Source organism: Talpa occidentalis, unplaced genomic scaffold (assembly GCF_014898055.3).
Source record: "Talpa occidentalis isolate TD23 unplaced genomic scaffold, MPIMG_talOcc4v2.1 talOcc4.6, whole genome shotgun sequence".
Classification (NCBI taxonomy): domain Eukaryota; kingdom Metazoa; phylum Chordata; class Mammalia; order Eulipotyphla; family Talpidae; genus Talpa; species Talpa occidentalis.
The window spans coordinates 107708402-107723635 of record NW_023604972.1 but is presented as its reverse complement, the minus strand read 5'-3'; the positions used below and the strand labels follow the sequence as shown (position 1 = coordinate 107723635).

Genomic DNA, 15234 nt, shown 5'->3' with positions numbered 1-15234 from the left:
TTATGTAGAAAACAGATTGACATTCTCACTTAACTTTGCAGAACTTCTACAATCTACTGCTATCTCTTGAGTCCTCTGCCAACAGTTCACCTCTTTGGTGTAGCTTGTAAGAGCTACTCCTCATGCAAATATGGAGTCATTTACATTCAATTATTGTGTGGCGTTCAGATTATATGATCAATAAAAGCACAATTGTTATGGATTGGCTTCAATATTTCATGATGAATCTTTCTATTTTTGGAAAAAATATTTAACTTAAATGACTGGAAATATTTTACTGTATCTTAGAAAGGAAGTTTTTTTTTCTTTTTTAAATAAATTTTATTTTTATATTCCCCATACAATTGCAACCCCCTTATTTTGACCCCAATCCCTCCCCTCCCCACCTCCCAACCCCCATGGAGTATCTCTGGTTCATAGTTTTTAGTTGATTTTGATTTTCTCTTTCTTATAGTTATTCATTTTCCTTATTTAAAAATATTTCTGGTCCCTTATTTAAGTTTTCTAGATTCCTGCTATGAGTGAGACCATCCGGTATTTTTCTTTTTCTTTCTGGCTTATTTCGCTGAGCATGATCCCTTCCAGCGCCATCCATGTTGCTGCAAACTGCATGTGTTTATCTTTTTTTTTTTCAAAGATTTATTTTTTTTTATCTATCTATTTATTTATTTATTTGTTTGTTTGTTTATTTATTTATTTATTTATACAAGCACTGGGTACAGTCAGAAGTGCGGGAGGGTGAGAGAATTCACCAGAGTCAGAGCAGGGAGCAGAGCAGGCAGAAGGACCGAAGTACACTGCTGAGGGGAGCAGCGGGCGGCAGGAGAGGTCTGCGCGCCATGTGGGACCCTCCTCTGGTGGCTGGGGAGCAGCCGGGGATCGAACCGGCACCACAGAGGCCGCGGGCAGCTTCACAACCCAGCGCTCAACCGCTGTGCTACCGGGGAGGCCCGTGTTTATCTTTTTTGAATGCTGAGTAATATTCCATGGTATATATGTACCACATCTTCTTGATCCAGTCATCTATTTTTGGGCATTTGGGTTGTTTCCAAAGCTTAGCTATTGTAAACAGTGTTGCTATAAACATAGGGGTGCAGGTGCTCATTGGAATTGATGTTTCTGTGTCCTTTGGGTAAATACCTAGGAGTGGAATTGCTGGATCATATGGAAGCTCTATGTTTAGTAGGTCCAGAAATCTACACACAGTTCTCCATAGTGGTTGGACCAGTTTGCACTCCCACCAACAGTGCAGAAGAGTTCCTTTTTCTCCACACCCTCGCCAACATTCGTTGTTGCTAGTTTTTTTAATATGTGCCATTCTCACTGGTGTAAGATGGTATCTCATGGTAGTTTTGATTTGCATTTCCCTGATTACAAGTGATGTTGAACATTTTTTCATATGTCTGTTGGCCATTTGCATTTCCTTTTCAGAGAAGTTTCTTTTTAGCTCTTCTGCCCATTTTTGACAGGATTATTTTCTTTGTTGTTGTTGAGTCTCATCAGCTCTTTGCAGATTTTTGTGATCAGTCCTTTATCATTAGTGTTGTGTGCAAAAATGTTCTCCCAGTCGGTGGGGTTTCTCTTTGTTTTTGTTATTGTCTCTTTTGCTGTGCAGAAGCTCTTTAATTTGATGTAGTCCCAGCTGTTTATCTTTGCCTTCACTATCACTGCTTTGGGTGATGTGTCTGTAAAGATGTCTTTGATGTGCATATCATGTAGTGTTTCGCCTATATTTCCTTCTATGTATTTTATGGTTTCAGGTCTTATGTCTAGTTCTTTAATCCATTTTGTGTTGGTTTTTGTGCATGGTGTGAGGTAGTGGTCAAGCTTCATTCTTTTGCATGTAGCGACCCAGTTTTCCCAGCACCATTTATTGAACAAATTTTCTTTGCTCCAATGCATAGTCTTTGCTTTAGAAAGGAAGATTTTTCTGAAGAAAATAAACTGCAATTGAATAATCAGTCAAAGGTAAAATACAGAAATGATATCCAAGCAGTTCTCACATAAGATTTCATGCATAAAATCATTGTTCATGCCAACAAAATGTATAAAATTGGTAAAAAAAAAAAAAACAGTATTAGGTCGCTAAAAGAGCTAATCAATATTTTAACATATGATATTTCTATTTGTCAATTCAAGAAACTGAGTCTAATAACCTAGAATCTTTCTTCTATAAAAGCTTTCAAGTCTTTATTTTCCTGCCTAGGAAATTTAAGAATGTTAAGAATGGAAGTGCTATAATGTGGTAAGATTAATATCCATATGACTGATCGTGCCTTGAGTTTTCACTTACCCGAAGTAGTATAGCATGATTCCAGGAGAAGAGTATATTGGTTTGAATTCCTCTCAAAGCAAGCACTGAGCTAGCCATAATTTGGGTGATGATCTCAACAAGCACTACTGAAGAAGTGGGAAAATGAACAAGGGAAGAGGGAATAATAAATAAGTCTTAATGTGGTTGATCCTGCCTTACTTGGCTCTTGGGGATCATAACCCCAAGAAACTAAGGGGACATAACCAAGAATTCTGTATAAAATAATATTTTCTGGAGTCTAATAGCAGTCCTGATGTCTCAGTAGAAATTCAAAGAGTTGAATGTATTTTCACATTTCTTCCTGTCTAATTGTGCCTATTTAAAGTGTCTGAGTCTGATTCAACTAGGTGAGATATCCAATAAGCTGACAACTAGGTAACATACAGTGTTCATCTTAGGGAATTCCGAGCAGCCAGTCTATAAATTAGTGGATTTAGGTTGTCCAAGGGTCAGAGGTGATGAAGACATGAAGTGCAGATTACACCAACCCATTCATCAGGAAACAATCATAAAGCACCAAGGTAAGAAGTAGGCATTATGCAGCATGGGAAGGAGATAATGGAGAAATCATCAAACACCGGTTCCAGAAATAATAATTTGAAAGGAAGATTTTAAAATGTCAGAGGAAGGAAGTAACATGATTAGTTCTATGTTGGTTAAGTAGATGGGAAATTTTCAAGAAACCCTTCAAGTTCTTCAGTTGTACACTAGCCAGTCTCCAAAAATCATCTTCCAGAGGACACTAAATTATATGTAAGAAAAACTCTTGAGCTCTCAAGATAAACCTAGGAACCCAGCCCATGGACATGTCTAAGGTAATTCTCAGGCAGGTCTCAATCCCCTGCTTTTGATCCCAAAATTTGCAGGAGGGAGCAAGGGAGGGAAGGAGAGAGTAAGGAAATTATCATACACACACACACACACACACACATCATGATTTTCAAAGGTATTTTATTCATGTTAATTTATTTTATTCTTACAACATTTTAAGGAAGATAAGACAGTTATTTGGGGTAATTTAAAAGAAACTATGCTAGAAGAAATATCTAAATGAAATAGTTATTAAATAACAGGATCATTTTTACACTACAATTTTTTGCCCATGGCTTTTACTATTGTACCAAACTGGATCTCTCTAATTCTGAATTGATATACCTACTTATATGCTAGTGATTTCCAAACACCTTACTAAAGTCCAAACCTTTATATAATCACCAGACATATAAATTTAGCCCTTGGATAAAGGTTTCTCTCTAGATGCCCAGTAGACAGGTTCACCATCTCACACATGTCTTTTCAATAAACTTGAACTTCTCATGTATGTTTTACAATTCATCACATAAATCAGAACCATATACATTATTTTCAATTTTCCCCTCTTTTTCCACCATATCTAATCAGTCACTATACACCTCCTTCATATTTTCTCAGTTCCACATACCTTGCCAATACTTTGGTTCTGATTTTCAGTATGGCTTACTGATATATTATGATAAGCCCTTGCAACCCTCAAACCTATCCCATATCCTTTGATACCCTAAGTCCTTTATTAACACCTTCCTTGTTAAAAACGTAAATGCAACATATAATTGGTGTCCAAATACCAAATTGAACTACTTCATATCATACTTTTATGTTACATTTGCTGTACCACAATATATTTTTGTTGATTTTTGATATTAAAGAAAGTCATCAATAATTATTTCTTTTCTTATTGACTTTTAGAAAACTGATTCATATATGGAAAAGAGTGTAGCATGAAGTCATTTCCTAAAAAATTCTGCTTACAATATATATGGTTAAAATAAGTCTTCATATTGTGAAGACCATATAACTAAAGTGTCACAAGCTAGAAAAAAAATGTACATTTATATGTGAGATTGTATATCTTTTTGTTGATAATTTGTTATTAATAAATCTGTTCTGTACTAGTTCATAATACATGGTATTTTATTCCTCAGGAATACAGGAATGTGTTTTGCCAATTTTCTATCTCCCTATTACTCATCTACAATAAGCCATTAAAAATGTAACCACTGGGCCTCCCCTGATGGCGCAGTGGTTGAGCGCTGGGCTGCGAAGCTGCCTGAAGCCTCTGCAGTGCCAGTTCTATCCCGGCCCGCTGGCGAGGGTCCCACATGGCACGCAGACCTCTCCTGCCATGCCCGCTGCTCCCCTCAGCAGTGTATTTCGTCGGTCTGCCTATTCTGTTCTCCACTCTGGCTCTGGTGAATTCTCTCACCCTCCTGCGCTTCTAGCTGTACCCAGTGCTTGTATAAATAAATAAGTCTTTAAAAAAAAAGTAACCACTATAACATAATAAAATTATCTACAAAAAAAATGTATAAACATATAAGTAAATGTGTGTATTTGTGTGTACTAGTCATAGTTCTTAAGATGATAAAAACACTTTCAGAGAAAAATCATAAAAGAGGAATTTAATTCACAACTTAGAGTATTGAAATAAAATAATGTAAATATTTGTAATGCATGGAAAAGATTTGATTGTGATTAGGCATAAATACTATTTTTGAGCACAAATCACAGGCATGTCCAGGCATGAACATGAATACATAATACATACACATGCAAATCCTGTTCAAATCTTTAATCTAATAACTATTTCATAGGCTCTTTGTGCATCTTGGCAACTAGACTAATTATGTATTGCAGAAAATTATAGTAGGCACTTTTAGTTATTCTGTGTATGTTTGAATTCTCAGTTCCTTCATCAAAAGCTTCTTGTTCTATTTTTCCTACTTTCATTATATTCTGTTTTGTACTCATTTTGTCCATCTAACCTAAAAAAATCAAAGGATATGTTCAGATACATAACCTATTCATGTGATAGCTTAATGGGCATGAGAAAAGGAAGAGGAATATGGAGAAAAGCCACTTAAGTCTTCAATTTCCAAATGTTAAGCTCTGCCTCCTACAATGTGGTCATGATAATGGCCACTGAACAGTTCTTCATGCACAAAGCTCTAACCATCCCTAAGGTGTTTTTTCCTGCTGTTTCCTGTCTGGGGAGGATTCTTGCTTGTCATTGGCCTGGATAGCCTCTTCCCTTCCTTCAAGTCTCAGCAAAATGTCCTTTTGTCTGAGAAGCCTTCTCTACTACTCATTATCCTTCCTAACATCATAACTTACAATGAATACAAACAGAAATTAACAAGCAAAATGGCAATGAATACAAACATATGATGTAAGACCTTAAATGCAAATGGACTAAACTCTCCAGTCAAAAGACATAGAGAGGTTGAACGGATAAAAAAACAAGATCCAGGTATATGCTGTATGCCCAAGAAGCTCACTTCAAGGATAAGTTCACTCATGCACAGAAAGTGAAGGGATAGAAAACACCACTTCATGCAAATGGAGCTGAAAAGAAAGTTAGGATGACTATACTTACATTAGAAAAAAATAGACTTCAAAACAAAGATAATATAAAACAAAGATGAGCATGTATAATGATACAGAGGAAATCTATCAGGAAGATGTAACAATATCACTACATATACGCGTAACAGAGGAGCACCAAACTATTTAAAACAAATACTAATATGCCTAAAGGGAGAAATGTATAAGAATACAATAAGAGTAGGGGACTTTAACACACCACTTATATCAATGAATAGATTCTTCAGAGAGGAAAGTCAGGAAACATTGATATTAAATAATCCATTAGATCAGATATGCATAATAGATATATACAGAACATTCCATCCAAAAGCTGCAGAATATACATTCTTCAAGTGTACATGGAATAGTCTCAAGGATATATTATATGCAGAAACACATACACACACACAAAATCTGAATTTTTTAAATTAAAATCATACCAAGCATCTTCTCTGACAACAATGGTATGAGGTTAGAAATCAATTTAAAGAAGAACAACAGAAATTACACTATTACATAGAACTCAAACAACATGTTATTAAACAACAATTGGGTCACTGAGAATTCAGAGAAATCAAAATTCATCTAGAGATTAATGAGAATTAAAGTACTACATAACAACCTTTGGGATGTGGCAAAAGCAGTACTAAGGGGAAAATCTACAGCAGTACAGGCTTATCTCAAGAAACTCAAATATATAATCTAAACTTACACTTAAAGGAACAAAAGAAGAATGATTAAAACCTCAAGTCAGTAAAAGGAGGGAAATTTAAACTTAGAAAATAACAAAAATCAGAAAACAAAACAATACAACAAAAGATTAATGCAACAGTTTATTTTTAAAAAATTAACAAACACATTAAGAAAAAGGAAAAAAACTCAAAAACAGAAAAACAGAGGAAACATTACAAAATCTCAGGAAACTGCAATGGACATCTGTGTGCCAACACATTGGATAACCAAGAGGAAATGGATAAATTCCTGAATCACACAACCTCTCAAAAATGAGTCATGAAAGAACAAAAAATCTGAACAGAGCTATGAAAAGATGAAAATGAAACAGTAATCAAAAACTTCACTTCAAATAAAAGTCTAGGAACAGAAAGCATAACCAGGGTATTCTACCAAGCATTTAAAAAAGATCTAAAACCCACCCTTCTCAATCTATATGGAGGTGTCTCAAAAAATTCAAAAGAGGGGCCTCCCTGATGGCGCAGCAGTTGAGCGCTGGGCTGGGAAGCTGCCCACAGCCTCTGCAGCACCGGTTCTGTCCCTGGCCACCAGTGAGGGTCCCACATGGTGCACAGACCTCTCCTGTCGCGCCCGCTGCTCCCCTCAGCAGTGTGTTTCGTCAGTCTGTCTGTTCTGCTCCCTGCTCTGGCTCTGGTGAATTCTCTCTCATCCTCCCGCGCTTCTGACTGTACCCAGTGCTTATATAAATAAATGAATAAATCTTTAAAAAAAATTCAAAAGAACTACCACATAGTTTGGGTATGTTCCCCCAAAATATGAAAACATTAACTCAAAAAATTGCTGAACCCCAATGTTCACTGCAGCACTAGTCACAAAAGCCGGGATATGAAACAACCAAAGTGCCCAACAACAGAAAAATGAATGAAGAAGATGTTGTATACACACACACACACACACACACTCTGGAAGAGTGATCAGCCATCAAAAGATGAAAACTTATAACCTGTGACAACATGCATGGGTATTGAGGGGATTATGCCAAGTGAAATATGTCAGGAGGAGAAAGACAAGTGCCAAATAATTTCAGTCATTTGTGAAATATAAAGAAAAAAAAAAACACCTTAGATTCTAACAAAAGTGGTGGTAACCAAAGGGAATGGAGTGGGGAAAGTAATGAATAGAAGGGGCCAACTAGGTGGTGACTAAACATTTTGCAGTGAGAAAATGTAATCTTGTAACATACTCAGTGTTGTAAATTAATGTTTCCTCAATAAAAGGAATGTTGCTTAAACATATCTATCTGCTTTGATACAATTTAATAAATTGCAATTTAATTCAACTTTAAAAAGTAATACAACCTAAATATGGATAAATGTATGACTGTGAAAACTAAAACCTAAAATTCATGAAATAGAGTACCATATTTTTGAGTTCCAATTAATATATGAAGTTGGTTTCCAAATGATACACATAGGACTGATGTATAAAGGAAAATGGTGGTGGACATGGTCTGGTAACATACATCTGAAGAGGTGTGAATCTGTACCCCTAAATCGTATGCAATGTTGCCTCTAGAAAAATTATACAATTAAAAATCAAATAAAATTGAAAAAAGGCAGGCATGATCAGAGAAGAACAAGAAGAAAATAGAGCAGCAATGAGGACAAAGACCAAAGTATTATATACCATTGGGAGCAAAGATAAAAAGAATAAAGCAAAAACAAATGATCTCTGATGACAGCCCAACCAATCCAACATTTTTCCATGAATATCAAATAGAAAACCAGACTGAAACAAGATTATGAATGTCACCAATGAAAAATTGTCTTACCGGTGGCTCCTTGTAAAGCATGCATTGGTTTATCGCCCTAACTCCTTGAGTCAGCATCACAAATCTGGCTAATGTTCTTTAAGGCAGTATTTGCCCTTTAGGATTCTGATTTAGCTGACAGATGTGTAAAATCCCTTGTAGCAAGTTACCCTGCTATTGATTACACATCTGTGAGGCTCATAGACTCATGTTTTTTCTAGCTAAGATCAGCATTACCTTAAGCCCTGTGCCCTGATGCTGAACTGTCTGTTTCAGAGGACATGACATAAATTCAAGCTATGAGTTGGCCACTTCCATAGACCACTGGTTTCTGTAGATGAATATGGAAGATATTGATCTAAATTTCTCTCCTGGGAAGGAAAGTGTGTCAGTGAATTTTGAGTTAAGGGCAAAGCTTGGTGCCATGTCCTCTTTGCACATAAGCAAAGCTGAGGTTTGAAGTTATCAGAAGATACTCCCCAGTGAATTTAAGGAACAAATAATGCAGTTATGAACAACGCTTACCCCATGGCCTTGTTTAAAACTACAAACTGACCCTCTGCCACATTTCAAATCCTCCTTAACCGGCTCTGCTTTTTTTTTTTTATAGCCTTATTATCTCAAAACAAATTTCATGTTTTTTGCCATTTGTTATTTATTTACTTATCCTTCCACTACAGTGTAAGTGAGTAAGGTCAGGGATATCACCTATTTTGTACACTAATGTATTCCAAGCATCTAGAATGGTGACTGTCACAAAATAGGCACTTGATTAGTATGTTGTAATTGATGGATCAAGGAAAGAATAAATGAATGAAGATCAGTATTTGTCATTGTTGGGGTGAAGAGGTGAAGGCAAGTAACAAAGATAAAAATATTGGCATCTTTGCCTTTGAAATGTTTATGATTTAGGGCCTCTCTGGTGGTGCAAGCAGTTAAGCTACGCACTGTGAAGCAATCCACAGCCTCTGCAGCTCGAGTTTGATCCCCTGCCAGCCAGAGAGAAACCCACATGGCGAAGCAGACCTCTCCTGTCTCGCCCACTGCTCTCCTCAGCAGTGTGTTTCAGTCAGTCTGCCTGTTCTGTTCCCCACTCTGTCTCTGGTGAATCCTCTCATCCCCCCTCATCTCTGGCCTGTACCCCAGCTCTTGTATGCATAAATATCTTTAAAAAAAAGAAAAAAGAAATGTTTATGGTTTAGTTGGGAAAATAAATATACACATAGAAAATTGCTCAATAACTCCTCTGAGATTAATATTGTTAATAAATATAAATATATGTATTCATTTTTTTCTTTTTTTAATGTATAGAATTTTATTTTTTTATTTTTATTTTTTTATTATAGATTTTATTTTTATATTCCCCATACAATTGTGACCCCTTATTTTGACCCCAATCCCTCCCCTCCCTGTCCCCCACCCCCATAGATTGTCTCTGGTTCATAGTTGTTTGTTGATTTTGATTTTTACTTTCTTATAGTTATTCTTTTTCCTGGTCCCTTATTTAAGTTTTCTAGATTCCTGCTATGAGTGAGACCATCCGGTAAATACATGTATCCATAAGTGCAACTGACCTATAAGGAAACCAGCTTACTATAGCAGGAATAAGACTGGACTTGGAAAGTTGGGGTTGAATTCTGCCTCTACTCTTTAGTGATTATAATTACCATTTACCAACTATGGCCTCAGAAAAATCACTTAACCCCTCTGAGCATCAGATTCCTTATTAATATGAGGGAATAATAATGGCTTTTCTTTTTTTAAGATTTATTTATTTTTATACAAGAGCTGGGGTACAGGCCAGAGGAGCGGGAGGGTGAGAGGTTTCACCAGAGACAGAGCGGGGAGCAGAATAGGCAGATAACCGAAATACACTGCTGAGGGGAGGAGCAGGTGCGACAGAAGAGGTCTGCTTCGCCATGTGGGAATCTCCCTGGCTGACCAGGAATCAAACCCATGCTGCAGAGGCTGTGGACAGCTCCACAGTGCTGTGCTCAACCCGCTGCGCCACCAGGGAGGCCCAATAATGGCTTTTCTATGGATGAAAGGATATTACAAATGTAAAAGTAACTGGCTAATAATATTTTCTCAGTTCATGCCTACTGAATGAATAGACACTCTCATTTACAAATACGAAAAGACAGAGTAGTTAGTTTAGTTACCTAAGGTTGCCCAGTTAATGTCAGATTAGGAATTCTAAGTTTCCTGATTCCCAGCCCAGTGTTACTGAAAATAGAATATAGTGCCTACTCTGTCCCTTGACTATTCCTATGAGCAATTCTGTTTCTCACACATAACAAAAATTTATCATTTGTTCTAGAAAAGGATCATCATTTCCCTGAAATGTCCTCATTAGGCTCCAAGATGTCTAAGCTCTGTCTCCCTTTAATCGGTTTACTTGTGAAGGAGCAATTTGCTTTACGACCTCTTTGCAGAGTCTGAAGGGTTTATGACCATGTGGTGTCAACAAGGAGCTCTAAGATGCTTTCAGTTCCATTTACTAGTTTCAGAATCTTCAAGTTGTAGGAGCCTATTTGTCCTGAAAAGATGGTAGCTTGAACATTAAATTTGAGCAGCCCTTAAGCTTTCCTTCTACTGTCAAATGGAACAATCACTTTTCATGGTCTATTCCATACCAAAGCAGGATCCCCTAGGAAAATATGACCAGCATTTCTATGATGCGTTTTGAATTATAACACATCAACTTAAAATACATCACTTTGTTTCTTCACTAGCTCTGAATAGGCTGTGTGAATCTGCTTTGATCAGTTTTTTAACATTTTTGTAATGGACATAAAGATATCCAAAGATCTAAGAAACTGATTGGCTCAAACCTAGAAGCCCAGAATACTGCATCTACGATCATGAAAAAGGCATGCTACTTACCTACTCTAATATGCATAAATTGAGACCAATATAAACAGGGGAATAGAATATGGAAAGGCACTAAGGCCTGAAAGTTATCCATCAGCAACCTAGTAAGCACCACATGAATCTTAAATTTTATAGTAGAATCCCCAATTAATGCTGAAGGCCATTGCAGGAGCGGTCAAATAGATAACACAAGTAAAAGTTCACTTTAACTTGCTCAAGTACAAAAAGGTATGTTGTTATAAAGTTATCACTGTTTGATAATTTAAGAGGGATGTGAAAGAGAATCAGTGTTCTCAGTCTCTCAATGCTACACTGACTCTTGGCTCTGCCATAATCTGTAAATCACCTTCATTTCCCTTTGCATGATGATCATTTTTTGGGGGATGTTTTTTCTCCTTACTAATTAAAGGTTACGTAATTTTTTTCCCAGGTAAAATTCCCAGTGTTCACTGATCCAATCTGATAAAGAAGCAAATAATATGCAATGAAACAAGGACAGTTTGTTCAATAAATGGTGCTGGGAAAACTGGACCACCACATGCAAAAGAATGGAACTGGACTACTATCTCACACCATGCACAAAAACCAACTTGAAATGGATAAAAGAACTGAACATAACACCTGAAATCATAAAATATATGAAAGAAAATATAGGTGAAACACTACATAACACACATCTCAGTAACATCTTTAAGGGCTCATCCCCCAAAGCAAAGAAAGTCAAGGAAAAGATAAACAGCTGGGATTACATCAAACTATAAAGCTTCTGCAAGGCAAAAGAGACATTAGCCAAAACAAAGAGAAGGTAGAAAACTGGTAGAAAATCTTTGCACTCCATACTACTGATAAGGGACTGATCACAAAGACCTACAAAGAACTCACAGGACTCAATAGAAACAAAGTAAACATCCCAGTCAAAAAATGGGCAGAAGAGCTAAAAAAGACACTTCTCCAAATCCCACTGACTGGGAGAAAATTTTTGCACACAACACTAATGATAAAGGACTGATCACAAAAATCTGCAAAGAGCTGATGAGACTCAACAACAACAAAGAAAATAACCCAAAAATGGGCAGAAGAACTAAAAAGAAACTTCCTCAAAGAGAAAATGCAAATGGCCAACAGGTATATGAAAAAATGTTCAACATCACTTGTAATCAGGAAAATGCAAATCAAAACTACAATGAGATACCATCTTATACCAGTGAGAATGGCACATATTAAAAAAAAACTAGCAACAACAAATGTTAGTGAGGTTGTGGAGAAAAAGGAACTCTCCTGCATTGCTGGTGGAAGTGCAAACTGGTCCAACCACTATGGAAAGCTGTGTGGAGATTTCTCAACCTATTAAAGATAGAGCTTCCATGTGATCCAGCAATTCCACTCCATTCCACTCCTAATATATTTACCCAAATGTCACAGAAGCATTAATTCAAAAGGGCATCTGCACCCCTATGTTTATAGCAGCACTATTTACAATAGCTAAGCTTTGGAAACAACCCTAATGCCCAAAAATTGATGACTGGATCAAGAAGATGTGGTATATATACACAATAGAATATTACTCAGCAATCAAAAAAGATAAACTCTTGTAATTTGCAGCAACATGGATGGAGCTGGAAGAGATCATGCTCAGCGAAATAAGACAAAAAGAAAAAGAAAAATACCAGATGGTCTCACTCATAGCAGGAGTTTAGAAAACCTAAATAAGGGACTAGGAAAAAGATAACTATAATAAAGAAAAAAATCAAAATTGACAAGAAACTATAAACCAGAGAACACTATGGGGAGGGGGAGCGGAGGGAGAGGAGGGATTGGGGTCAAAATAAAGGGGGTGCAATTGTATGGGGAATATAACCAAGATTAAAATGCATACATTGTGCAAAAATGAAAAATGATGTAAGAAATATATAAAATTAAAAAAGACACTTCCCCAAAGAGGAAATGCAAATGGACAACAGGTGTATGAAAAATGTTCAAAAACCCCTAAAATCGAGGAAATGCAAATCAAAACCACAATGAGATACCACATGACACCAGTGAGAATGGCACAGATCAAAAACGCAGGCAACAACAAATGTTGGTGAGAATGTGGAGAAAAAGGAACTCTCCTACACTGCTGTTGGGAATGCAAACTGGTTCAACCACTATGGAAAGCTGTGTGGAGATTGCTCGAACTACTAAAAATGGAGCCTCTATGTGACCCAGCAATTCCACCTCTAGGAATCTACCCAAAAGTACACAAAAACATTAATCCAAAAGGATACCTGTACCATGAAGTTTATTGCAGCACTATTTACAATAGGTAAGCTATGGAAAAAACCCAAATGCCCAAGAATAGATGAATGGATCAAGAAGATGTCATATATTTACACAACGAAATATTACTCAGCAATCAAAAATGATAAACTCACGCCATTTGCAGCAACATGGTTGGAGCTGGAAGGGATTATGCTCAGTGAAATAAGCCCAAAGGATAAAGAAAAATATTGAATGATTTCACTTATAAGAGGAATATATGGGAAGCAAGTTAGGGATCAGGAAAAAATAATTATAGGAAATTCAAAAAAAATTAACAGGCAGCTATAAATCAGACACTCTGCAGGGGAGGAGGAAGGTGAGGGATGAAGACAGGGTAGGGAAGAGCACAAGGGACTATGGTGATGGTGCACAGATGAATTGGTCATGGGAATTTCATGGAGACTCCACCTGAGTGAAGAAAGCATACATTGTAAACAAGGAAGAATGATGTAAAATATATATAAAATACAATTTTGTCTCAGTGCAGAAGAGCCTATTTTCCTTTCTCACACCTAGTCAAGCAGTAGTTTCATTATTAAATGGTTTGTCTTTGGGTATCCTGGTAATATTCTCTGGGCATCTTTGTGTTATGCAGATCCACAATCTACAATAACAGCCCTCACCAGAGAATATCACTTTGCTATCAATTTAATCTATCTTATGAATATGGTTCTCAGCAAGCAAAGGCACACTGTTTACAAAATGCAGCTGATATCCCAGATCCTTCCACAAGCAAGTACCTAGTTAACCCAAAACATAATTTGCCATTGAATCTTCTGGAAAGCTTTTGTCGTTCCACATATTCTCACTACTGCTTGTTCTACATTCTCTACAATCTATCTTCTAGTTCTATCACTCTAATGGATTTACTCTCTCAAATATATGTCTTGGAGACCATTTTGTAAACCCCTTGTTTTAAGATCTGCTGAAAGCAGTGAATGCAACCATCATTTTTTTTTAAACATTCCACATGTTTTTAGCTTCAGAAAGTCTGACACAAGCACAATTATTTTTTAATTTTCTTTGACTTTTTCTCTTTAAATGCTTTTATACTCTTGATCCAGGATGGGGTATTATCCAAGTTTCTTTTCTTAACCCTGATTTTTTTTTTAAAAAAAAGATTTATTATGCATACAAGAACGGGGGCACACAGGCCAGAGGTGTGTGTGGGGAAGGAGGTGAGAGGATTCACCAGAGACAGAGCGAGGAACAGAACAGGCAGATGCACTGGAATACACTGCTGAGGGGAGCAGCGGGTGAGACAGGAGAGGTCTGCTGTGCCATGTGGGTCACCTCCCTGGCTGGGGATAAAACTGCACTGTCTGCTACAGAGGCTGCGGACAGCTTCATAGGTTGCATCTTAACCCCTTGCACCGCCAGGTAGGCCCAACCCTGATATTTTTTATTTTTCTTTTTTTCCTCTACTTTGTCCCTTCTTCAGTGATCACTTGTATGTTAATAGTTGTCTGTTTCAGAAATTTCCTATTCCTAATTGCTATCTGAGCTGATTCATAGAAACTTCAAAATAATGTGCTAAGAATAAATTCATTATTTGGCTCTTTAAGTTTTTTCTTCCTCTAGTATGTCCCATATTTCACATTCCCCATATGAAGTTGGGGGGGACAGTGTAATACCTCCACTTGTGTTGTTTTGCTCAGGATTCTTTCGTTATTCCACATAAATTTCATGATTTTTTTCTTCTGTTTTTGTGAAGAATGCTATCAGTATTTTTTAATATTTGTATTTATTTATGCATACAAGAGCTGGGGTGTAGGCCAGAGGTGTGGGGATGAGAGGATTTACCCACAGCAGAGTGGGGAGCAGAACAGGAGGATTAACT

At 36.9% G+C, this 15234-nt stretch overlaps 1 protein-coding gene across 4 annotated transcripts in view; it reads right to left on the bottom strand.

The window, feature by feature from the left end:
• The window catches only part of LOC119261001 (uncharacterized), a 373660-nt gene that overhangs the window by 75009 nt on the left and 283417 nt on the right, over positions 1-15234 (bottom strand). The window contains exon 1 of one of the 4 annotated variants that reach the window (XM_054688231.1): positions 2294-2332. The exons of 2 other annotated variants lie outside the window; for them this stretch is intronic. Coding sequence is in view for 1 of the 2 variants with exons in the window: in XM_054688230.1 (XP_054544205.1) it covers positions 2294-2310 (17 nt within the window). In the remaining variant the exon portion in view is untranslated. Of the gene's footprint in view, positions 1-2293; positions 2333-15234 lie in introns of those variants that run through there. One more of the 4 variants, XM_054688230.1, reaches the window with a different exon arrangement.